The sequence below is a fragment of the Drosophila sulfurigaster genome, chromosome X (assembly GCF_023558435.1).
Source record: "Drosophila sulfurigaster albostrigata strain 15112-1811.04 chromosome X, ASM2355843v2, whole genome shotgun sequence".
NCBI lineage: Eukaryota > Metazoa > Arthropoda > Insecta > Diptera > Drosophilidae > Drosophila > Drosophila sulfurigaster.
Genome location: NC_084885.1, coordinates 15267092 through 15293706, shown reverse-complemented (window position 1 = coordinate 15293706; position 26615 = coordinate 15267092). Strand labels below are relative to the sequence as shown.

Below are 26615 nucleotides of genomic sequence, written 5' to 3'. Positions count from 1 at the left end.
AAAAGCGCCATTTGCAAACAATACGAAATACAGCATCAAGAGCCAGTAGAAAAGTCGTTTATTTTCAAGTCGATCGCATTTTGTGTGCCAAAATCGAGTTGCTTCGAGTGTGTCCGGTGCATGCCGCTTTTGCCCGCTTTCCCCGCTTGGTCTTTGCATCCTGCAGTTGGTCCCTCGATAGGCAAACGGAAGCTCCAACAAATAGTCAACGAACTACACACACACACACACACATCGAGGAGGGGGGGACATTCAGCTTTGGGGTGGGTAAAATAAGTAATATCCTTTTTGGTGCCCGGGCGTGGCCAGGATAAGATTTAATCGCCACTGAACCAAAAGAGATATGGCTTTCAAAAAAAAAGTAGAGAAAAAAAAAACAGACACACATTTTCATTATGCAACAAGACTGCTGCAACCTCATTTTTACTTAACAGACACACTTCTCTCTTTCTCTCTTTCTATCTGTGTGTGTCTAGTACAACATCTCGTATACGTATTATGTGTATTCATGTATGTATGTATTTTGAACTTTATTCACAGGTTCGCCACAGCCCACATATCGCTGGCTCAAGGATGGCGCTCCCGTTGCCGATTATTCATCCAGTCAATTTTATCGCATTCACATCACAAGACGCGAGGATGCCGGCAGCTATCAGTGCATTGCCAGGAACGATGCTGGATCTATACTGAGTGAAAAAAGCGACGTTGTTGTTGCCTGTAAGTATACATCAACACACTCTCACATATACACACCCACACACCTATACGCCCATACACCCATAGATGCCACATTCAGCAAGACACGCTGTTACATATGTCTGCTTCATACACTGAGCAAATTTAATGAGCAACTCACTTTGGTGTATTTCAAAACACATTCAGAATGCTGAAAAGCAATGCAACCAAATATTTATTAATGTGAAATTCAAATTCACATAATATTCAGAATACATATTACTCTTATTATATTTCTAAAAAGAAGTAATAACAAAAATAAGTTTAAAATGTAAAATAATACAAGAAAGTCGTAACTGTAACTTTTTATGATATTATTTTGAATAATATACATTTTAATATTACATCATAAATATGTATTAACAGTCATTAAAACGAATTCCATAATATAATAGAATATGAAAGAAAAGTTGTTCTTAAGAAAGAAAGTAACTATTTATTTTGAGTAATAGTAATTTCAATACAATATCAAACATAGTCAATAGTTCTTACAAAAAAGTATTGCATAATAAAAGAGAATGTTACGCCAAAGTTGCCATTAATTTCGCTCAGTGCAGCCTGAGCTCAGGTGGGGGAAATTATTAAGCTGACTACTTGAAGCACTGACAGCCTTTTGTAGCATCAGCGCCCATCAAATAGGGACTAAGCCATTTTCATTCGCCTGGTAATTGCGTGGGAAAACTTCTCGTCACTCGCTGTCTGCCCTTCGTCTCTCTCTCTCGCTCTCCCTTGGGTGTCTGTCCTCCGTCTTTGGGGTCGTCACTTTGCTTCGATACGATACGCGTTTCGTCTTATTGTAAGCTGCTTAATGCCTGCTGCCTGCTGCTGTTATCGTTATACATCATTTGAAATCTATGTCAAGATATAATTTGATATAGTTTCGTGTAATCGTTATTTATGATTACTCCGCCCACAACTTCTGTGTTTTCCATCAGCCATCAGCGATATGCAAGTACACTCTTTTCAGCATTTTAGATATTTTTGTGTATTTGCCAGATAAGTTGGCCAGTAATTGGACCTGTTATCGGAATCTAGCACGCAATATACTTCAACTCAGCGTTGACTGCCTGCCTGCCCATTTAGTCGAGTCCTCAGTCCTCAGTTTGTCCCGTGTAGCATTTCGTATCGATTGGAATTATAAATAGACCAGTTGCAGATAGCTGTAATTATGTTGAAGCATGTGCATTTGATTTCGTTATGGAACTCGGGCACATAGCGATTGCCATTGCCATATATAAAATGCACACTTTACCATATTTGTTTTCAACCTTAATTGCCATCGACAATAATAATAAAGGTAATAAAGGTCGCGACACTTGCAATTAAAATGTAAATGTATAATAACTGATCTATGACACACGCGCTTCAAATTTAACTAATTTTGAGGTGGAGAATTGTTCTTGTTATGTCGAGAGTATCGAAATGAATTCTTTTCATTACGTTACTGTGAGGTCATAAATTGTTCCATTTTAAACGTAACATTTTGTTTGCTAATTTGTTTGTTTCATTTCAACGTTCCAAATTTATGAATACTTCAACTAAACAGTGCAACATCCCAAGATTCATGACAAATTTTCCATTCCAAACGTAACATTATGTTGCTAAGCGTGTTTCATTCCAACGTTCCAAAATATTTAATATTTGTCTTCAACAAAAATTCAGTTGCTAAACATTCCAACGTTTCATAGTATTTAGTATTTGACTGCATCATTATATAATATTATAAATTGTTCCATTTTAAACGTAACAGTTCGTTTGCTAATTTGTTTGTTTCATTCCAACGTTCCAAATTTATGAATACTTAAACTAAACAGTGCAACATCCCAAGATTCATGAGAAATTGTTCCATTCCAAAAGTAACATTAAGTTGCTAAGCGAGTTACATTTCAATGTTCCGAAATATTTAACAACAAATTCACTTCAAACGTAAAATTCAGTTGCTAAAGGTATATTTAATTTCAACGTTTCATAGTATTTAGTGTTTGACTGCATCATTATATAATATTATAAATTGTTCCATTCCAAACGTAACATTTGGTTTGCTAAACGTGTGTTTCATTCCGTTCGTCCCGTTTGACTTTGCGACTCTTCCTATATGCTGATATTCAGCCTTTAGTTCCCACAACAAAACCTTTCAAATTAATCACTATAAACCATAAAATACACACACTTATGTCACATGGAAGTCAAGATACTGAATGTTCCTTTCCCAAAAGAGTAAATTTCTCAAATTGATTTGCTGTCCCAAAAAGTATGCTACACTTTTTGACAAATTGGCCATTTTAAAACGAATTGTAAGCTACGTAGATAAAAACAATTACAAGAGTGTATAAAAGTAAAGCAGTTAATTAAACTAACTAGAACAACAAGTGCTGCTGGGCAAAAACATGTGACTTGCTGTGAAGTTGTTGGCGAAGGCGGAGGCGGAGGCAGAGGAGGAGGAAGGGAGCACAGAAAGAGAGAAGCTGTCAAGAGTTTAGCGCCGATTGAAGCGTCGTCCACTTAAAAGCACTCGAATGATTGCGCGATGCGCGTAATCGGAGTGAAGAGCAAACTGTGTGTGTGTGCTACACGTGGCAGTGGCAGCTGTGTAGAGCTTGTAGAGTTAGGTTACGTGCCACAATAGTGTCAACTTGCAACTTGGGGCAAGTTGACAATTGGGGGCACGTTGCTAATCAAACGGCTGTCACAGCAGCAGCAGCAGAAGCAACAACAACAACAACGATAGATGTAGCTGCTAATTTTTCTTTAATGCGAACTTAATTACAACAAAAAGCTAGAACAACAACAACAACGAGAGCGTCCAACAATTAGATAGAGAGGGTGGAAGGAGAAGAAGATGCCACTGAGTGAGATGGCGACACTTGAGCTGTGGCTCATGTGTGTGCGCTTTACCCAACTGCTGCTGCTGCTGCTGCTGCTTGAACCTAATAAATCGAGCTCTCGACGAGCTGGTGACCTTCTTTTCGGGGCACGCCAACTTAGCAGATGATGACGATGACTGCGATGATGATAATGATAATGGCCGCCTCGTGTTCGTTGGTCTGACTTGGAGCATCGTCTTGAGTACTTAATTAATTGTAGGAGTGCTGCGCTTAAACTGAACTAATAACCTTTCCTTTTCCTATGCTGTGTGTGTGCTGTGAGAAAGCGGGCCAGCCAAGTGGAATAAAGTCAAGCAGCAGCAGCAGCGTAGTTGATGGGAGGTTAAGCAAAATTGCCTCTGCCCGCAGGCCGACATCGCTTGATTCAATTAGCTGTCGTGACACTTGAGCTCGAGACCGAGGCTAAGGCATCGAGCCAGCAAGGGAGCGAGCGAGCGAGCCAAGGGGGTTGACACTTGGGGGTCAGGTCACGCTATTAAATTGTAATAACCGACGCGCATATTTCAATTTCAATTTTAATATCTAATTTCTATTACAGATATGGGCAACTTTGAGAACAGCACCGAGGGCCGCTTAAACGTTGTCAGCGGTCATGCGGCCATCTTTGATATGCCCCAAATCGATTCGATACCACGACCATCGGTCGACTGGCAAACAGACGAGGGACCACTCAACTATGACATCAAATACGCGACAACGCATGCCAATCAATTGATCATACTCAGCGCCCACGAGGACGATGCGAAAGCGTATCGCGCCCGTGCAATGAACACACAACTGGGCAAGGAAGAGATGAGCGCCTATGTGCACCTGAAGGTCACCGGCGATCCGTTCATTGAGATTGCACCGGAGATCATTGTGCCGCCGCAGGATCTGAAGTTGAAGCGTGGCGAGAGTTTCGCTGAACTTCAGTGCATTGCCAATGCTCGACCTTTGCATGAGCTGGAAATGATTTGGCTGAAGGATGGCATCCCAGTGGAACAAGCGGGCATTGCACACACCCTCAATGATCCCTGGAATCGCACCCTTGTCCTCCAGCAAGCGAACAGCTCGCATGCCGGCGATTACAGTTGCCAGGTGCGTTTGCGCAGCGGTGGCTATCAGACTGTGACCGCCACAGCTCGGGTCATTGTTCTCGAGCCTCCGATGTTTGTCAGCTCAATGCGAGCGGAGACCTTCGGCGATTTTGGTGGCCAGGTGTCGTTGCCCTGTCACGTTGTTGGCGATCCCACGCCCAAGATTCAATGGTTTCGCAATGCCGAACGCATCGAGGCGCAGCTGCAAAGCGGCGGGTAAGTTGCTCAATTGTTATACAACACTGATCATAGATTATAAGTATAGGTTAATGTCGAAAGAGTTGCACTTATCTGCAATGTGCACTTACGTTAGCAATTATTTCATTTATATTATTATTGACATCAATTGCACATCCACATTATCTGCAATTCTTAAATTTTGTTGTGGCAATGTGGTTGCCATTATCGAAATTTGGCAGTAAACGCTCATTTATTATATTGTAGTCTTCTTCTTACAAGAATGCTCCAAATTGTGTTCAATTTTCAAAATACAGTGTTGTGAGATGTTGCACGTAAATTTGTAGAACTTAAATTTTGCATATTAACATCTTGTGCAACACTGGTTGTAGTGTTGTAAAGCGTGCTAGAAGTATCCAGTCTTGTTGTCTGTCTGAAAGTCAAAGTAAATAAGTATTTGTTTTGCAAAGTAGAAAGTGCAAAGTGTTCAACGCTTTACCCTGTACTTTAGTGTTGTTAAACGCATTACGCTAGTGTTTTGAAACGCATTACGCTGTTTATCTTGTCGCTTAACCAAACATATACATTTGGGGTCTTCCCGTGCTCTCTTAAACTCTTCAACATAATACCAAAATAAGTTAGTTGGGCAACAGACTTTCTTTCAAGTGTTGCAAATCGCACAGAAGTTTTTTTGTTGCACTAAAACGAAATTAATGCAAACTGCGTTTAATTCGCTGCTCGAATTGAATTGAAATGTGGAGCAGCCTCTCGATTTGTATGCAAACAGCGATGAATGCACTAAATGAATATATGTATGTGAAATCGAAAGCAATTAGTATGTGAAGAAGAGAAAGGGAAACAGAGAGAGAGAGAGGGAGATAATTACTTGATGCCACACTAATGATGAATCATTATTGGTTGCATGACACCTTTTCTTCGTATTTTGATTTTTTGTGTACTATATATCGTACTTTTTACAGATATGAACTGCAAGCGGATAATACGCTGATAATTAAAAAACTGACACTCGACGATGAGGGAATGTTCCAATGCCTGGCGAACAACGAGGCTGGCGAGAAGTCCGCCTCCACCTGGCTGCGAGTGAAAAGTAAGTCAAGTGTTTCACTATCTAATCTATATTAGTATATATTAACGTATGTAGTAGATGTGAATTTGAATGTGAATGTGGATGTGGATGGTGGATGCCATGGAAAAATGCAAACTAAACACATTCAATTGGCATCGCGAATCGTGAAAAGTGCTTCAGATACCAAATACTAATAACTAAAACGCCTGCTAATCTCATAAACCATAAACCATAAAAAAAAAAACAACCAGCCTAACATTAAATGATACTAAAACGGCTCTCGCCCAAATCTCTTCCATTTTGTTGTTGTCTCACACATATATTCCCCACATCCTCCCCCCCAAATTAAATTCCCATCCATCAACATAAAAATAGCAGCAAGCAAAAGTGATGCGGCAGCTGCTTTGCTGTCGAAGCCGCGCGTGAAGCGTTTGGCGCAACCGCGCATCTTGCGGGTGAGAGCATCGCATGCTGGCATGGGATCGGGCTCGGGATCGGGAGCGGGATCTAGCTCGAGAAGCAGCTCGAGCCAGGGCATGGGCACGGGCTATAAACGCAAGGAATTTCGCTTTGGTATGGGCAAAAAAAATTCAAAACAAATTAAAAAAAAATATGCACATATAACCAACTAGTTGCCACATGCAACATGCACCCACATAAAGTCTACAACACTTTTATTCAATTAAAATATTCCACCTTCTTTTTATTTTCTTTTTTTTTTTTTGTTATTATTCGTAGTGTTGTTGTTGTTGATTATTACTATATTACATAAATAGTTTTTGCCACCGCACGCACAATGCACTTGACTTGCATGAGAGGCATTCGAAACTGCACTCGTTATTCATACTCGCACTCACTTGATATAGTATTCGTCATCCACAACCCATAACCCACAACCCACTGGCAACTTGCCACTTGCCACACTCGAGCAATTTGTTGCTGTTTATGACTTGTTTTTATTGCTTCATTATGTACTCGCATTTATCATACTTTTCCCTCACTCATAGTTAGTTTGTTCAGCACACACACACACACACACACACATCATTAAACTAAATATTTTAACTAAACATTAAAAACAATTGCAACTAACATTTTTACCACCCACCTTTGCAAACAATTTGCATTTGTGTTGAGCTCTCAATTGCAACTCGAGGAATTTTGTTGCATACTTTTATGCCACAACATTTTCGAGTTGCACTTCATTAATTAATTAATTTCTGGTTTTTATGCAATGTCATTTTCCGAAAATTACCTTTTAAAAATTGAACTTCTTTTTGAAAAACTGATTGATTGATTGCTCTGCATATGAATATGAAATTGGCTAAATAAATTCGTTGTCAGTGACACAATTTTCAAATTATTTAGTTGATTTTAACATGCGCTGCCAAGGAATTTATCTTTGGCCACAAAATTCTATTCAATTGACGACGCGTCAAAAGAAAAGCGATGAAAACTCTTGGCTAAATTGCAGTAAAGAACAACAAACAAACATTGTTTGACTGCAGTACAATTATTTGTATTGTGTGGTAGCATATTTTATTTTTATACCCGTTATCCAAAGGTTAGAAGGGCATGATAACTTTGTGCCTGCAGGAAATGGATGTAAAAGGCAGGAGAAAATATTTTCGATTCTATAAATTATATAAATAGAAATATTATTTCTATATATTATTATATCTATTATATAATAGAAATATAATATTATTTCTTCAACTGCCGAGACGTTATAGCCATTTATGTCAGTCTGTGATTTTTGATACACACAAAAATAACTGCAGCATTTATGATTCCTGAAAATTTGGTTGTGATCAAATACAGATTTTAGAAGTTATATAAAAAATACTTAGTGCGGGTCTTGGTTGTCTGACAATCTGGTATATTTTAGTAGTCTATGGTATATTATGAATGTAGTGATATACCCAAAATATATCTCATCTGGTATATTTTAAATGTAGTAGTATATCACTATTCCAAATATATCCGATATGGTATATTGTGTGCTTTATGGTATATTTTCAATGTAGTGCTATATCAACGTATCAGTAATATACCAAAAATATATCTCATCTGGTATATTTTAAATGTAGTAGTATATCACTACTCCAAATATATCCGATATGGTATATTGTGAGATTTATGGTATATTTTCAATGTAGTGCTATATCAACGTATCAGTAATATACCAAAAATATATCTCATCTGGTATATTGTGTACTTTATGGTATATTTTGAATGCAGCACTATAGCAATATACCAAATAAAGCCTTTGGTATATTTACATATTTTTGCGGTGTATTAATTTGGTATACTTAATATTACCGCACTGCTGTGCTTTCTTAAAAAATATGTAGCGGGTATCTCACAGTCGATCACACTCGACTGTAGGTTTCTTACTCTTGTTCAAAGTATGCCACACAGACAATGTGGCATTCAAGCGAAATATTTATCTATTGAAAATGTTGATAAATACCGCAACGATTTTTGTGCAACATGCTTCAAGGCGAAGGAATTCGCTTTTACTGCTCTGTGTTGTGTTGTCTTGAATTTGTTAATATTAAACTGTCATAAATGCGAGATGCGAAAATTCAAAGTCAATTAGTTGAAGTTGCCCTCAAGCTTTAAAATAATTGATGCACTCTCTCTATCTCTCTCTATTTCTTTTGTCTTCTTTTCTGGGTCTCAAGTTTGCCATAAAGATGCATTGTTATTGTTATTATTAGTACATATTCTAGTAATAATAATAATAATTATTATTATTGTCGTCATTATGCTCATCATCATCAGCAGCAGCAGCAGCAGCAGTAGCAGCAACATCGTTGTGGCATGCATATTCATAGCAAAATTGTTGAAAGTCTTTTCCAGTTGTCGGCTGTCGACTTTCCTAGACTGTTGCCTGTTGCGTGGGCAGAAAGCTTGAAGCTTGACACCCAAGTACCGTTAAGTGCCACGACTTCATCTTCATCCTGCAACAAACTTGTGCCACATAGAGACACCTACTTCTTCGTGTGTGTTTGTGTGTATCTGTGTGTGTATTCGTTTTATATTTGGACTTGCTGTGGGACAATTTCGCATTTTAATGAATTTAATAATGTGAAAATGAAGACAGCTGAAGGACATGCCAGGAACTAACACACACACACACACACACACTCGCATAGACTGTCATGTTGTCTTTGGGATTGTGGAAAACCCTGCAGGAAATTTGCTCAAGCACCATGCAAAAATTGACCTTCGACCCAAAATGAGCTTAGTCGAGCATCGTATTTGCTTTGCAAAAATGCTCAACAGATAACATCTGAGCACTGCAGATATGTTGTTGTTGCTGTTGTTGTTTTCCTCCTCTCTCCTTCTTCATGCTTATCAGCGCTTAATGCGTAAAAGGTTAAGAAACACAATTTAAAAACGAAATCTCTTGAAATAAATGGAGTTTCTATCGCATCGCATAATAAATTCGCAAATTACAGCGATTCAACTGAGATTTCCTGCTGCTCTGCCTGAAAGGTTCCCTTCCCTTGTCAGCCGTAAAATCGGCACCAATTTAACCACGTTTCAAATTTAAATACAAAAATATAAATTTAATATTTCAACAATATGCAAAAATGTTGCTTTACATCTTCTTCTAAGAAATTAACTGTTTTTGCTAGCATTAAAAAGAAATCTAAATTTACTGATATATTTGCAGTGCATAAAAACTTTCTTTCCCTTGTTTCTTTTATTCAAGACAACCTTTTCATATGAAATTACAGTGTAACAAATTAAATATTTAAAATATCTTCAAAGGAACAGGAATTGTATTCGCCAGCTATTAATAGCAGTATTTATAGTATGTAAAAATAAATCCGTTTTTATCGTATTTAAAATTTAAAAAGATCTTGCCAAATTTCTACTTTGCAGGAAATCTTCCCTTCCCTTTTCAGCCGTAAAATCTGCACCAAATTAACCAAGTTTAAAATTTAAATACAAAAATATAAATTTAATATTTCAATAATATGCACAAATGTTGCTTTACATTTCTAAGAAATTAACTGTTTTTGCTAGCATTAAAAGGAAATCTAAATTTACTGATATATTTGCAATGCATGAAAACTTTCTTTCCCTTTTCAACCATAAATGCAGCTTAAGTTATAAAATTGTTTCTTTTATTCAAGACAACCTTTTCATATGAAATTACAGTTTAACAAATTAAATATTTAAAATACCAGGAATTGTATTCGCTAGCTATTAATAGCAGTATTTATAGTATGTAAAAAGAAATCCGTTTTTATCGTATTTAAAATTTAAAAAGATCTTGCCAAATTTCTACTTAGCAGGAAATCTTCCCTTCCCTTTTCAGCCGTAAAATCGGCACAAATTTAACCAAGTTTCAAATTTAAATACAAAAATATAAATTTAATATTTCAATAATATGCAAAAATGTTGCTTTACATCTTCTTCTAAGAAATTAACTGTTTTTGCTAGCATTAAAAATAAATCTAAATTTACTGATATATTTGCAGAGCATGAAAACTTTCTTTCCCTTTTCAACCATAAATGCAGCTTAAGTTATAAAATTGTTTCTTTTATTCAAGACAACCTTTTCATATGAAATTACAGTTTAAGAAATTAAATATTTAAAATCCCAGGAATTGTATTCGCTAGCTATTAATAGCAGTATGTATGTAAAAAGAAATCGTATTCAAAATTTAAAAAGATCTTGCTAAAAACCTTCCCTTCCCTTTTTAGCCATAAATTCAGCACAACCCAAGTTACATATGAAATTACAGTATAACGAATTCAATATTTAAAATACATCTTCATAAGAATAGAGAATTGTTTTTGCCTGTTATTAATAGCAGTGAAAATGTCTTGCATTTTCTGACAAGCTTTTTACAAACTCAAAATGAATTAAACCGTGCAATGAGAAGTAGCTCATGAGTTTTGCATGGCCAAAAGTGCAGTTGGGTGAGCTGGAAATTGTCTGTGTGTGTGTGTGTGTGTGTGTGTGTTGCATTATTCAGTTGCAAGTTGGCAGTTGCTAGTTGCAAGTTGCAAATTACTGAGCTGCCGAGTGACAGTTACAACGACAACTAAACAATTATGCAATGCTCAGGGTAACTTTTTTTTCTTTCTTTTTCTATTCCATTTCGTCGGCCGTTTCAATATTTGACGACATGTTGTTTGTGTAAGCTTTGTGAGGTAAAGAGAGAAAGAGAGGGGCACAGAGAGAGAAAGGGAGATAGCTAGATAGAAAGACAGTTGAACAGACGGAAGAAGAACGCAATTTCTTGCATTTACTTGTCTCGAAAACATTTTACGCAAATGATTATGCAAAAATGACAAACACACACACACACACACACACACACACATATAAAGACAGAGACAGATACATATGTATATGTAGATGGAGTGAGAGAGAGGGAAGCGAGACACACAGAAATACTTATTGTTAAAGTTGTTGCTGCGTTTTATGGCTCTTTAAAAAAGTTGAACGCTTGTCAGCTTGTCCTCAACCGAGTTCCTCCCATCTATTTTTGGTATTTTTAAATGTATATAGTATATAGAAGTATTTTCCTTTTTGGTATCTATTGCTATGGACAATCTGTGGACGCGCTGCCAGTTGAGAGCTGTCCGACCACTTGCCATGTAAATTGGAAATTTCGATGCATATTTGTTGAGTTGAGTTATTCTTTAGCTGCAGCGTCGCACTCCCCACTCCCCTCTCACTCTCCCTCCCTCTCCCTCACACGACACAAGCTGCTGCAGTTCATCGAGTTAAACTAGTTAAAAGATTTTGTCCTCTTACTGCGGCAACGGGCGTTGGTTTATTGAAAAACTTTACCCAGTTAACTTTAGCGACTTTGGCTTGGCTCGAACACAGCTCACTTACTTTATAGCGCAAAGAGGGAGAGAGGAGTCTCCCTCTCTCTCCCTCTCCCTCACTCTCTGTTTGTTGCAAATGACTTTCGCAGACTCCTTCTTCGTGTAGTAGTTGTTGACGTTGCGCCTCATTTCATTTTATGTGCATGGCGAAATTTCCGTCAATTTGTTTGTCTCGTCGCAACGCAAACGCATTTTATGAGCCGCGCTCTCTCTCTCTGTATCTCTCTCTCTTTCTTTCTCTTTCTTCTCATTTCCCTTTCAAGGATTTAGCTAGAGGCTTAGACTTATTTTCCAATTGTGCCGCGCTTACACAACAATTTCAACAGCGTTTGTGTTGCATGTGCCACACAATGAATGCTGCCACATTTTAGTCCTCTGCTTATTAGCCATTCGTTGACCTCTTCTGTTGTGTGTCCTTTATTAGCGCAGCTTAGCCACCATTTAGTTGTAGCGCCCATATGCCTTTTGTGTCCACTTTATGTGGTGTCTCGCACTCAAGTATTCATTCAGCAACTTAAACGACAATTTCTTCCTAATTAAAGGCAAATATTATCGCATTAACTGGCTTAGAAAAAGCTCAGCTGCTGATTGATTGCGTTACTTATTAAATACAACTATTTAATGTATAACTAAATATTTCAGCAAATTTCTTTTGCTGTTCAAAAAGGAATTTCATTTTCTAATTCCATGTTTTCATATCTTCAAACATTTCTAAGACATTTATAACTAAATATTTCAGAAACTTTATTTGACTGTTCAAAAATGAATTTCATTTTATAATTTCATATTTTTATCTTCAAACTTTTGTATGACATTCAGCTCAGCTGCTGATTGATTGCGTTAGTTAACTAAATATAAATCTATATATAAATATTTAAGCAAATTTATTTTGCTTTAAAAAAAAATTTAATTTACAAATTTTATATTTTCATATCTTGAAACTTTTCTATGACATACATAACTAAATATTCCCGAAAATTTATTTTACTATTCATTTTGTAATTTCGTATTTTCATATCTTCAAACTTTTCTAAGACATGCATATTTATTTATAAGCTGCTTTGCGCAACTAGTTTTCTCCACTCAATTTTCATATTTTTCTCATATTGCAATTTCAAAGCAAATGCTCTCGGATGCATTTAAAGAGCAGAAAAATTCTCGTAGCATTAAAATAAAAAAAATATTCTTGAATTCTTGAAACTCTTCAAGCTTATTTTTGACTTTAGTTAATCCGCTTTCGGTGGCCTTAACTTTAGTTTTGTGTGCGACCTTCGCTGCAAATTGACGTCTTCACTTTCACTACACATTTTTCTTCATATTTTTTTTTTTCTTCCGTTTTTTGCTAATTTTCTACACGTTTTTTGTTAATGCGCGTTTCTCTCATCACTCTCATCATTGGCTTTTGTGTGTGAGAATCTTGCAGCTGGAAATTATATTCGCAGTCTCAAGTTTTTTTTTAGCTCATCGTTTCAACTTATCGAGCGCCTCTCTCGGTGATTCTCAAGGTCGCTTCATATTTCTCGCCAGCTCGTGTGTGTGTGTGTGTTTTTTTTAATTTGGCCACTCGACGCGCAGCTTTTCATTTAACATTTTCCCTGTGTATTTGTGTGTGTGTGTGTGTGTGCAACAAGTGGCAAGTGGCAAGTGGCCACGGATGGGCGCCAACTAGCTCGTAAGCAGCGCTGATGCTGTGCAGCTGGCTTGAAATAATTTTCCAGTCTCGCGCCTCGACTGTCTGCTTGCACTTTCCCTCTCCCTCTCTCTCTCCCCCTCTTTCTCTCTCTCTCTCTCTCTGTTGGTTCTATCTGCTGCTGAGCTTCTTTCTCGCGCTTGTCTGCATTTTAATTGCGCCGCCTTCTTGGCAAACTTTTGCATATTTCGCTTGTTCATTTCTTGCAACAGAGTTGAACACAGCTTGGCGTTGCACCTGCCGCACTTATAGTACTTGTTGTTGTTGTTGTTGTTGCTGTTGGTGCTGCGCATTTTCCGGTTGCCTGAGTTGCTGCTCGACTAACATAATTTCGTAATTTCCCCCCGAAACGCAAAGTGATTTTAATCGCTGCTTCCTGCCGCAATTCTCTCTCCCGGCCTAACTTGCCTCACATTCTATTGTTTCTATATCTGTGTGTGTGTGTGTGTGTGTGTGTGTGTGTGTGTGTGTGTGTGTGTGCAGTGCCAACAATAAATACTGCAATAATGAAGACTCAGCTAGACAGCTCTAGGCGAAGGGCGGTGGCAGTACGATGGGCGTGGCAACATGTTCCGGCACTTGACAGCCGAAGCACACACACACAGACAGACATTTCAATGTACTCGAGCAATCAGTTTACGTTTAGCCCACACACTCGATGTGTGTGTGTGTGTGTGTGTGTGTGTGTGTGTGTGCTTCCTCTTCACGTTGACTGCCAACAACAGGTGGCGCCACATGGTGCGCACAAGTCTTAAGACACAGATTGAGCTCAGACTCAGACCAAACTGAACTCTGTTTGAAGCAGGCCATCTTGTGGGCTAACTTCAAGTTTGATTGGCAGCTTAACCCTCAACCTCAACTTTCCACGCTCCTCCTTCTCCTTCTCCTTACACTCCCCGCCACTGCTGTTGCCACAACAGACATTAAAGCAATAAACTCAAATGGATCATTCAACGGCAAAGGGAAAGAAGCCAAAGTTATTTTAAAGAAATGACAGAAGCTCACGCTAAACTGGATTCAAATTGTTTACTTCACTTTTACAACTTCTATGCCATAAAGCTGACTACGTTTTTCTGTCATTTTGCTTAGCTTAGAATTGTTTTACTTTCTTTGTTTTATTAAGATTTATTTAGTTTCTTTTCAAAATTGAATTTGCTGCTTATGACAATTGAAATTCAGTGGAGGATTTTGTTAAGGAAAAATAGATGTTCTTTGATTAAGATTGGGAACTTCATCTTCGAAATTTAATTTCTTTTGTTTTTGAATTGTATTTAAAACAATTCAAATTAAAAACATTTACGTATAAGTGAAGCTGTTTGAAAGTGGAAAATCAGATTTTACTTCCTTATATTTAACATCTTTATTTACTTACATTATTTAGTTTCTTTTAAAAATTTATATTCCTACTTATAACAATTGAAGTTTAGGTTTGAATTTGCTAGAGTCAAAAACAGTCTTCGAATTATTTGATTCGAATTCTTAGGTTTCATATATATTTTATACATTTTTAATAACAATTGGATTCCGAATATAAATTTGCTTAATAAAAAAGCTGCCTTAATTTGTTTCACATTATTAACTTCGTTTTCCATATTTTTTAACAATAATTGGAACTCCGAATTTTTGAATTTGTTATTCGATGAATTTAGTTCTTGATTGGAATTTGTTTTTTTTGCAATATTTTTTAATATCAGTTGAAACTCAGAATAGAAATTGGTTATTGGAATAAGTTATTTTTTTAAATTGGTTTTTTTTTTACTTTTCTGCAATTTTTCTATTTAGGAATTTAGATTATAGTTAAAGACTTTTTAATTAATTATTATTAAACAAATTTCTTGGGCTTTTTAAATTTTCCACTTTTGCTCGAGTGTTAATTGTTTTCGCTCCACAAGAGCAGAGCGAGTGAGGTAATCGAGTTGAGTTCGTTGTTGCCTGCAATATGATGTTTATTTAAGTGGTTTATTTTATTTACTTTTCTTTTTATATTTTGTTGTGTTTCTTTTACTTTTTTTTTTTTTTTTGTGTGTCGCTCTTGCAGGCAATAATGCCTTTTCCAACATTTAAGTGGCCTGCGATTAAGGCAGAGAAAGGAAGAGAGAGAGAGGAGAAGGGGTAAAATAGAGTCGTAGATTTGCCACAGTTTGTGTAAAGAGCGTGGCAAAGACTTGGGGCAGAAAAGAAAAAGAAAAAGAAGTACAATTTCCATGCAAATGTTATGCAGCCGTACTCTCATCAATTGCAAAGACTTCGTGCCCCCTCCCCTCTACTCTACTCTCTCCTCTCCCTTCTTTCGTCCGTGGCACAATCGCGTAATGGCAATTATCGCCGGTGCACGCCATTCTCTCCATTCCCCTCTTGTAAGGCGCTTTATTATGGCTTTAACTTGAGTTGAGGTGGACTCTTTAGTGGGTCAACTTGAAATTAATTACGCAGACGACAACAAGGCGGAGAACAGCAGCGGCAACAATGGCGGCACATTGCGCATACGCCGCGTTCCACAGCGCATAAATCGCGCTCGAGGATTGTCAGTGTGCTCTGCATGTGTGTATGTGTGTGTGTGTGTGTGGTGGCATTCACGACAAATTTATCATCGCCCCTTTTATGCATTAATGTCTGCAACGCGCAGCCGATACAATTGCAATACAGCTTCCCCCTTCTTCTTCTCCTCCCATCTCTCTCTCTCTCTCTCTCAGTTTTCCCCCCAAAAAAAAAGAAGTTTACTTGTAACACACGTTTCTTTAATACGCTCTTTGCGTGCACACTCTAAAGCGAGAGAGGCGCCTAAGCAAAAGAACCCCCAAAGGAGAAGGGGAAATGAGGCGATGCCCTTTGCCATTTGCCAGTTGATTTTTGCCGTGTTACCCGCTTAAGCACTTTTAACACGTTAACACAAAAAAAAAAACACAGTGCTTTCATCATTAACTCAGTGACCTCTGGCCTCGATTATGGCAAACGACATAAAAACGTTGTGTGGTAATTCCTTCGTTAGTTGATCGATCAACCAACGATTCGCATTAAAGTCAGTCGTCTCTCACATGTCAAGGCATCATTATCATGTTCCCATACTATTCATCATTGCCTGCCAGCTGCGAAGAGAGAGAACATTCCTTAACTTTTCGGGCAAAGTTTCACATTTTCGTTAAAGTTAAAGTTCAAGTTCATGATTTATTTGCACTCTCCTCGCAAAAGCGTAAAATCATCTGATTTACGTGTTTATTTACTCTACATAAACTCGGCACAAGTTTTTTGTTGCCAAAGATCTAGAGAGTTCAGCAAATAAAAGTGTAAAAAAGTGTCGAGGATCTCACTTAATTAAACGCAATTCGATTAAATATTTGACTTAATCTCTGAAGCATTCAACATATTTACTTCATATCGTAATGCAGATTTAAAGTTGCCGTCGATTTAATTCTGGTTCAACTTGCATTGCGCGAATATAGATTTCATTTCATTTCAAGCAATTTTCTCTCTTTGAGAAAAAGTCTTTCCCCATTTCAACAGTTAACCAGCTTTCTCTCCATCTCTTTCTCTCTGCTTATATTTTTAATATCAACTGTTGGTTTAATTTATTCAAATGTGCATTAATAAATAAAATACTCTGTAGCTGGGCAACTTTTATGTCATGCTGCAAATATTACGTATACGCAATATAGTAAAGAACACTTTGTTTCTTAAGGGTATACTTTGCGTCGAGCATTCTGCATGCTTATGGCACTCTTATTTATGTGCTTTAAATAAATATTTTTTAATCATCCACCCGCCGTGAGCTGTTGTGAGCTCGTCGTTATATCTTAACAATTTTACTTGTCAACTGCAAAAATTCGTTGCCTACTTTTCAGCATGCGTTTCCCAGTCGATAGCTGCACACACACACACACACACACACACACATACACAGTGGCAGCACTTAATATCTTAATGGGGAAAAAAGAAAACACAGAGCAATTTTTATTGTAATTTTATGCACTTATTTACATAAGCGGAGTTAAAATGAATGCTTCATCATATGAAATTATTACATTATTACTCTTGCTGCGATTGTTCGAGCCACGGCCACAGCAACAACAACAACAACTCGGCTACCTGCCGCGTGGTATTTGGCAATAACACTGAAAAATAAAAACGTGAGCGAGAGCGAAAAAGCGATAAATAGAAAGAGAGAGAGAGAGAAACAAACAAAGAAATGCGAAAGATATTGGCGGAGGACTGTGAGCCACTTAATAAATAATGGACATCGCACTCATTCTTACTCTTTCTCCCCTCTCTCTCTCTCTCTCTCTCTCTCTCTGTTGGCAGTAGTTAATTGTCGTTTAACTAGCTAAATATTGCATTTAATAGACAACTGTTCGCGGTTCGTGGAATTTTAATCAAATTAAACAACGGTCAGGGGAGAGAGAGACGGCGATAATTTGCAATTGAAACATTTCAACTTTGCGATTCACTCCAAAACGAATATTTAATTCACAGTTAATTCTCTTTTAGCATGCAGCAAATTCAATTTATTTTTGTGTGAAGAGAGCATATGTTTTTTTTATCGTTCTTTTTTTTTCTGTAACAGTATTCAACTGAATGAATGACCCGATTAAATTAGCTTTAGCTGAAATTTTGTTGAAATTATTTTGAGCAGAGAACTTTATTTGTTGGCAAATTAAAACGATTCTACAAACAGATTAATTTGCTGACAAACTTTTTGACAACATTGAATTTTTATTAAAAAAATAAAAAGTAGAATAAACAGTTGGATTTGTTGTTTATCGCGTTGTTTATTTTTTTGTTTGTAGAAATCTAAAAATTGATGTAAAGTAATACTTGCAAGTATTTATAAATATATTATGAAAACAATTTGAATGCTTTCACTCGAATAATTAATGTGATGCACCGCATGTTGTCTTCGGTATCGTAGAATTATTGATGTGCACAAATGTGTTTGTGATTGTGTTGCAACAAGTACGCATGTTGCCAGTGTTGCATAGTGTAGCATATAGTGCAGCGTAGTGCATAATTGATGGCGTTGCAAGATTGTTGCACGTTGTTGCAACAACAATAACTCAGTTGATATCGTTGACTCTCGACACCTTTTTCATGCGTAACTAGGCGCAGTCTCACACACACATACACACAGAAACACACACCAACACCTACACAAATATTGACACAGTCGATGGCACAATGTAACAAGCAAAGCAAAGCAAAGCAAAACATAACAACAGAGTAGAGAGTAGAGTGTATGTGTTATGTGTATTGTATACACAAGACTCGTATTTATCTTTGACTCTTGAATACATAAGCAAACACACACACACGCACACACAGTACATATTTGACACTCGAATTGCGGCACTTGAATTTACTTTTACTAAATATACTCACCCACAAACATTTCGGTCACTTGGCCATTTTCACAGCCTCCGCTCCAGTGATGGAACAACCGCCACAAAATGTGACCGCATTGGATGGCAAGGATGCGACCATCTCGTGTCGCGCTGTCGGCGCCCCCAACCCGAACATTACCTGGATCTACAACGGTAAGTGGTGCATAAATATGTAATCAAAATAACTGAAACTAAAATATATATGTAGAAGCATACATAATTATCATTGTTTTTGTCTGCATGTAGCTGTAAGCTATCGATTCCATTGTGTATTATATCCAAAGCTAATCTCGTTGTTGTATCTTCTCTCTCTCTCTCTCTCTTGAATCTAACCCTACAATATATAAACAATGCTAACTACTGCTTGCTCTGGATATGTGCCCGAATTAAAATCACACTACCAACTAAATGTACCGTAGAAACGCAACTGGTTGAGATGTCGAGTCGTGTGCAGATCCTCGAATCGGGCGATTTGCTCATCTCGAACATTCGTTCCTCCGATGCGGGTCTCTATATGTGTGTGCGTGCCAACGAGGCGGGCACGGTCAAGGGCGAGGCCTACCTCGGTGTTCTGGGTAAGTAATTCACTAGTTCTCCCCCCTTCTCCCCCCTTTCCCTAACATCCTCCCTCGCAGCTTGCGCTTGTTTGATCGTTTTCAGCGCAAAAGTTGACGCTAAACCATTTAACTAAACTTGTTAACATGGCCAACACACAGTTGAATGCTTCGCGTTGCATCTAACAGCGTAACTCTTGATATGGGCATGCACAAAAAAAAAAACAAAAACCAAAAAAACTTACATAGTAGTTGTAACTGTTGTTCAAATTGATTTAAATAGTATATAAATGCAACTAAAAGTCCAACAAAACAAGGGCGAAAGGGGAAATGCATAGCAAATACAGTAGGAAAGTGGCAGAAGCTAAATAGAAAAGTTCAACAGCAGTTTAACCAACTCCAAAGGGAAGCAGCTCAGATAAAAGCTTCCCAATAACAGAAGCAAACATCTAAAAACTACTGAATTAATATTACCAAAAATGTCGAAAAAGCGAAAAATATACCATCAAGTATATTTGGTATAACGATATACCATTAAATTGAATATATACCATAGAGTTAAAAAATACCAAAAGTCTATATTATATAAAGTTTGTTATGTCAATATGTCATATACCAAAATAACGAAATATACTATAATGCATAGTTGGTATAACGTACTACTAAATTGAACATATTCTATATTCCGAAATGTATATTTGGTATAGTAATATACCGGTAGACTACACACATTTCCAGAATATACCAAACTGTATATTTGGTGTAACTGTGTGACAATTGATTAGTGCAAAAATACCATACTACTCAATAATGTATATTTGGTATAAAGATATACCAAAATATATACCATCAAGTATATTTGGTATAACGATATACCATTAAATTGAATATATACCATAGAGTAAAAAAAATACCAAAAGTCTACATTATATAAAGTTTGTTATGTCAATATGTCATATACCAAAATAACGAAATATACTATAATGCATAGTTGGTATAACGTACTACTAAATTGAAAATATTCTATATTCCGAAATGTTTATTTGGTATAATAATATACCGTTAGACTAACACATTTCCAGAATATACCAAACTGTATATTTGGCACCATGATATATCATTAAGTTCAAAATATACATCAAGTTAATTCACGATAAGTTCTAAAATATCATCGTAGACTTATAAAACGCTTCCACTTTATGAGTAGTTGGTATAAGAAGGACGTAGGTGAGAATTTTAACAGCTGTTGGCTGCAACTTCTCTTGACCTAAATTATCAAAGAGCAAAATACAACTAGAAATAGTAATCTTCTTTTGTCGACAACAATAATTAATTAATTTGATGATAAGTTGCCATCAAATTAGTTGAGAATATGCACACATATGCTATATATAACACTACTACATATATAACATATTGATGTTCAAAGAGCAGCGCATAATTAAGAAAGATGTTGACACTCGACTCTAAAGCATACTTTCCATCTCTTTCGTTCCCCCTCCGCCCGCACTCTTTTCTCAACTTAGTTTGTGCATATTTGTTTATTCATGACAATTTGCTAGATTCGAAACCGATTAAGGGCCACTTAATTGACAATTATTTTTAATTGTGTTGAACTAATTAATTTGCTACCCCCATAACTCACATTGCCTTTTCTTTGATTGACTGAGACATTTGAAATGCCTTCTAATACTATCAATAATTAATCAGATTTAATACTGTGAGATAACTTTAAGAAAGAGTATTTCATGTGCAGGGCATCTGCTAGTCGAGCAGACTCGGCTTGATAGTAATATTTATTACTTTCGCAAGTTAGTTTTTGCTTATTTCCAAAATGTTCTTAAAGTAAGATAGGAGAGTAAGAAGGTAAAAAGTGCCATTAGGTAAACGAGTTTATTCCCATTTTTCACATATGTGCGACTCACACACAAACGCACACAAACACACACACACACACACACACACACATACACACACAATAAAGCCGCAACAATGTCATATGACAAAATGCCAAGAGCCACAACGACAGCGACAACAATAATAATGCCAACAGCAATGATAATGGCAATGGCAATGACAATGATTATGCCACTGATAATGAAGTTGAAGTTGAAGTTGCCGTTGTTGTTGTTGTTGTTAATGCTGTGGCACAACCACAAATGTGCACAGTCAGCCACTGGCACAGTGTGCAACATGCCACTGCAACTGTGCCCCCACACAATATGATGTCCAAAATGAACTTGCAACGCATCAAATCAGCTCAAATTAAAATGCCAGCAAACCAGATTAATATTGATAACGACTTCGAATGGTATTTTAATTTACGTATTTTTTGTTCCTTTTTTATTGCATTTTTGATTTTTTTCTTTTTTTTGTATTAATTTTGTGAATGGGGCACGCTTAAAAGGTCCTTCATTGTTGGCTAATTGGCAAAAGCGGCGCATTTACTGTTGTTGCCTCTTACAGCCATGTCTGTGTCTATGTGTGTGTGTGTGTGTGTGTGTGTGTGTGTGTGTTGGCTATTCTGTTTTTCGGTTTTGTGTGCCGCATAAAACGCGACGCAAGAGAAAGGTAATCAAAAATATGTGCACACTATATGCAAACGAGGCTGCATTCAGCAAACGCGCAACCAACAAGCCCAAAGCTTAACATGATGCCCACGAAACACACTCAAAGCCATTGCAGATGGAGCGGGGCGGGGGGTTTAGGGAAAGGGGTGCAGTGTTGGACCTCGATGACGACTGCGACGCGGACTGCGACGCCGACTGCAACTGCGAGACTGGCCAACAAAGTCTGGTCGAGCGCGTTGAACTTTTGATGCATGGCGCGGCCAAGTGACTGAAAAGCCACCGAAAACGAGTCTATAGAATAACGGTACACTCTCACACACACACACACACACGCAGAATGTCCTGCAGTGGGGTATGCGTGACTACAAGTTACCCTTTAATAACTAGTTATGAACTAAAGACAAATACAACTCAGCTTGACATTTGTTAAGTTTTTAGAATAGCTTAAGAGCATTTTATTATTTATATGTTTTGTTTTTCATTTAAAGCATGATTTCATTTATTATTATTAATTATTATTATATGATTTTATTGATATTACGAATACGAATTCCTTATTGCAATGAGATAAATCTGAGCGACTAACCCCTTCGTTAGTTTTTTAAAAATAATTCATTCGATGACAAGACTTCCACTTATTATTTTAATTTAAATTACCTATTTCATAAAGACAATTGATTGAGAAGCAGGAATATTTTATTTTAAACTGATTGTCATTTATTCATCAATGTTAGAAGATCGTTTAGATATAGACATTCAGGCTATGTTATTAGTTGATTTTTGTTTTATTCTTAGTATTCAACATTTGAGCATATCTTTAATAAGCTCAGCTCTACAATGCTTTCAAGTTACTATATGATTTTATTTATTAACTTTGCCAGTTACCAAGTAAAATAGTAAACTATATTTATTTAGTATATTAAATCAAATATTAAATACTAAATTTAGTTTACAAAAAAAGATTATTTATTCTTACTTATATAATTATTTTTTATTTCCAATATTCTTAACAAGAATTTAGACTTAAAGGGGAGCTGCAAACCTTTTAAAATTCTATAGTACTCTGGAATATATTTTGTTTTTCCGCAAACTTTTTAAAGTTCTCTAGTTCTTTGGAATATATTTTGTTTTTATTTTTCATTAATGTGAGTAAAAGTAGTTTGTCAAATCTCGAAAAGTAAAAAAAGAAAGAGTCTTGACAGGCAAATTACTTTTATTTATTGAAAATTCTTTCTTTCTTTAGTTGTCTTCGAAATGATGTAAATCTAGTAACTTAACTTTGAAATAGATTGATTCAAGCAAGCAGGAGCTCAAGCATTGCTAAACGGACAAACAACTTTGCCTAGAATCCCATTTTATTAGAGAGTATCAGAAAATGTTGCCCTAGAATTCTTTTATATAAGAGAGTATCAGACAATTGTGCCTCGAATTCTATTATGATTGAGTGTCCTGCTGCTCCGCACAATTGTGATACCCTTTTGTGTCGAGTCTTTTTTAAATGGGAACATGTTAAAAAAAAAGAGAATATAATGCATATTTGCACACACAACGGCGACAACTGAATGTGTGTGTGTGTGTATGTGTGTGTGAGGCTTTAAAACTTAATTTCCTACACGTCATGCGGGACTCGTGTCCCGTGTCCAGTGTCCAGTGTCCAGTGTCCAGTGTCCCTCATGTTGTTTTTCTTGTTGGTCCCGTAGGCAGTGTCACTGGCAAATGTGTCGCTTTTAATCTGTACAGCTCTTTAACGCTCTCTCTCTCTCTCTTTCCTCTCTCTCTCTTCCTTCTGGATGCAGTTCGCACACAAATCATACAACCGCCGGTGGACACAACGGTATTGCTTGGCCTGACCGCAACGCTGCAGTGCAAGGTGTCCAGTGACCCGAGTGTGCCATATAATATCGACTGGTATCGCGAGGGTCAGATGGCGCCCATCAGCAACTCGCAGAGGATTGGCGTGCAGGCCGATGGCCAGCTGGAGATACAGGCGGTGCGGGCCAGCGATGTGGGCAGCTATGCGTGTGTGGTCACCTCGCCTGGTGGCAATGAGACGCGCTCATCGCGCCTCAGCGTCATTGAGTTGCCGTTTCCGCCCAGCAATGTGAAGGTGGAGCGTCTCGCTGAGCCGCAGCAGCGCAGCATCAATGTGTCCTGGACACCCGGATTCGATGGCAACAGTCCAATATCCAAATTTATTATCCAGCGACGCGAGGTCTCCGCTGTGGGTAAGTGTTTGTTGTTGTTGTTTTTGTTCCCTCCCCATTCTCACCATTTTTTATTTGTTATTATTTTCACTCGATATCTGGGTTAGGCGTTAACGTAACGCATCGGTATCGGTATCGTATCGTATCGTAGTTGTTGGGTTTTGGGGTTTCAATGCGATTGGATTATGCGGTATTGGATTTTTGATTTATCATACGCAAAGAGACAGCCAGACAGACGGACAGACAGACAGACAGACAGACAGACAGACAGATGGACAGATTGTTGGCCACCTGGCGGCGCAATCAGTCACACTCTCTCTCTCGCTCTCTCGCTCTTTGTCTCTGTCTGTCTCTTTGTGCATAATTTGTAAACATGTTGAGCACATCAGACCAAACAACAAACTACAAACTGAACATAAAGTCACGGCAAAACAGTAAAACACCAGACAAAATCAATTAAACATTCCGAGTTCCGTTTACAGCGCTACTGAAAACGGAACCAATTTTTAAAGACTCGAAAAAGAAATACAAAAATTGAGGAAATCAATACCGAACTTTAAAAAAAAAAGCTTTGCAGTGTTTCTCTGAATCATTTTATATTTCCCAATTAGAGCAACTCTGCAAGTTTTATTAAATAACGAAAAATAATATATAAAACAATCAAATCAACAATAATTTTTGATACATTTGTTTGTTTATTTTTTTTCTCAATTTTTTCTTCTACTTTCTGATTCTACTTTTGCTATTTTTTCTTATAATAATGATCTCAATAACTGCGACAAAACAACTTATGTGACTTATGTGAAACATGTAACGAATAATCATAATTTAATAATAATAATAATAATAACATCGTATATACTCTTATAAATATAAATATATATATATTGATTAATGTATTTTTTGGATTTTGTAAACTTTGTTGATTACTAATTTCATTTTGTATTTATTATTTTACTTTCATTCACTTATTTCGCACATTAACTTTGCCACACTTTACAACACTGGACATGTATTGTAAATAAACACACTCAACACTTCACTCACACCTCTTTCATCACAATTCACCACAATTCATCACAATTCATCACAATTCACCACACCCGCTCACACTCACTATCGCCACTCGCTCTCTCTCTCTTTCTCACACACTCTCTCTATCTACTGCGATTTTCAACACATTAACATGACAGAAAAATTCTTAGGTCCAGTTCCCGATCCGATGCTCAATTGGATCACCGAACTGAGCAACGTTTCCGCCGATCAACGTTGGATCCTCCTCGAAAACCTGAAGGCTGCCACCGTTTATCAGTTTCGTGTGAGCGCCGTCAATCGTGTTGGCGAGGGATCGCCATCTGAGCCAAGTAACGTCGTCGAGTTGCCCCAAGAAGGTGAGTATTCAACATTCTGACCTAATATTATGTTAACACAGGCAAACAGGACTCGTACTGTGCCCCTGTCTTGAATACTAGATGTTTTTTGTTCAATTTCTTGTGTTGTTTAGTTATTTTACTATTTCTTAGAAGCGTTATTTGACGAAAGCTCTTTTGAATTGTAGATAGTCTTGTAATGCCAAAGATACTTTGAGAACAGTTGATTGAATGATTGACAAGGTTTACAGCCTTAATTATAAATCAGAATTAAGACTTCAATAATAATATTGTAATAATTTACAGATAGATTTTGAATATGTTGGTTAATTAACTTAAAAACTGATTGATTGACAGACTCTACAGTCAGTTCTAGATATCAATTAATTATCAGTCATGCTCATGAAAATGAATTTACTTGCTATACTGTTACGGATTATTACTAAGAATATTTATATGTTTTGATCAGTATATCTTATTGATATTATTACTTGATTGACGAGTGAACTTATGTTAAAGACTGCTTAATAACTGATCAGCTTCTTTGACTATCCACGGCATTACTTTAACTAATTGACCATATTTTAATTACTCATTATTATTCCGATATACTTTCTGTACGATTATAAATAGTTTTCGATTGTTTGTATTTCCATTGTCCGTTTTGTGTTTTGTTTTTTGCAGCGTGTGCCTCGATGCCTGTTGTCAGGGTTGTCGAGTGCACGTGTTGCCACCGCTTTTGTATATTTGAAAAAAAAACGAGTACATTGAAACTAATGCTATATAATCCTACTATATATATCTATGTATATTGTACTTCTAATTGCTAATTGCTATCGTTGTCGTCATAAACTGCATCGTCGTCGTTCTCTCCCGCTTTTGATGAACAAATTAATGCGCGTAGAGTTTCCACTACACCGAGGTATATAACCTAAAAACGATAAAAAAAAAAGATCACAGAAATCCTATCTATCTTAATCTTCTTTGTAAAGTAAATTTGCCACCAAAAAAGTGCACCAAATGAAAATAC

The 26615-nt window shown here is 37.0% G+C and overlaps 1 protein-coding gene across 16 annotated transcripts in view; it reads left to right on the top strand.

Annotated features, from left to right (window-relative positions):
• LOC133848151 (protein sidekick) overlaps positions 1–26615 on the top strand; it is a 116952-nt gene that overhangs the window by 83008 nt on the left and 7329 nt on the right. For 4 of the 16 annotated variants that reach the window (XM_062283578.1, XM_062283579.1, XM_062283580.1 and 1 more), the window contains exons 4-12: positions 541–717; positions 4159–4912; positions 5854–5981; positions 6336–6533; positions 18921–19040; positions 19307–19462; positions 23808–24236; positions 25409–25606; positions 26490–26507. In XM_062283578.1, coding sequence (XP_062139562.1) covers positions 541–717; positions 4159–4912; positions 5854–5981; positions 6336–6533; positions 18921–19040; positions 19307–19462; positions 23808–24236; positions 25409–25606; positions 26490–26507 — 2178 coding nt within the window. The remainder of the gene's footprint in view (positions 1–540; positions 718–4158; positions 4913–5853; positions 5982–6335; positions 6534–18920; positions 19041–19306; positions 19463–23807; positions 24237–25408; positions 25607–26489; positions 26508–26615) is intronic. The other 12 variants (XM_062283589.1, XM_062283588.1, XM_062283581.1 and 9 more) reach the window with 11 other exon arrangements.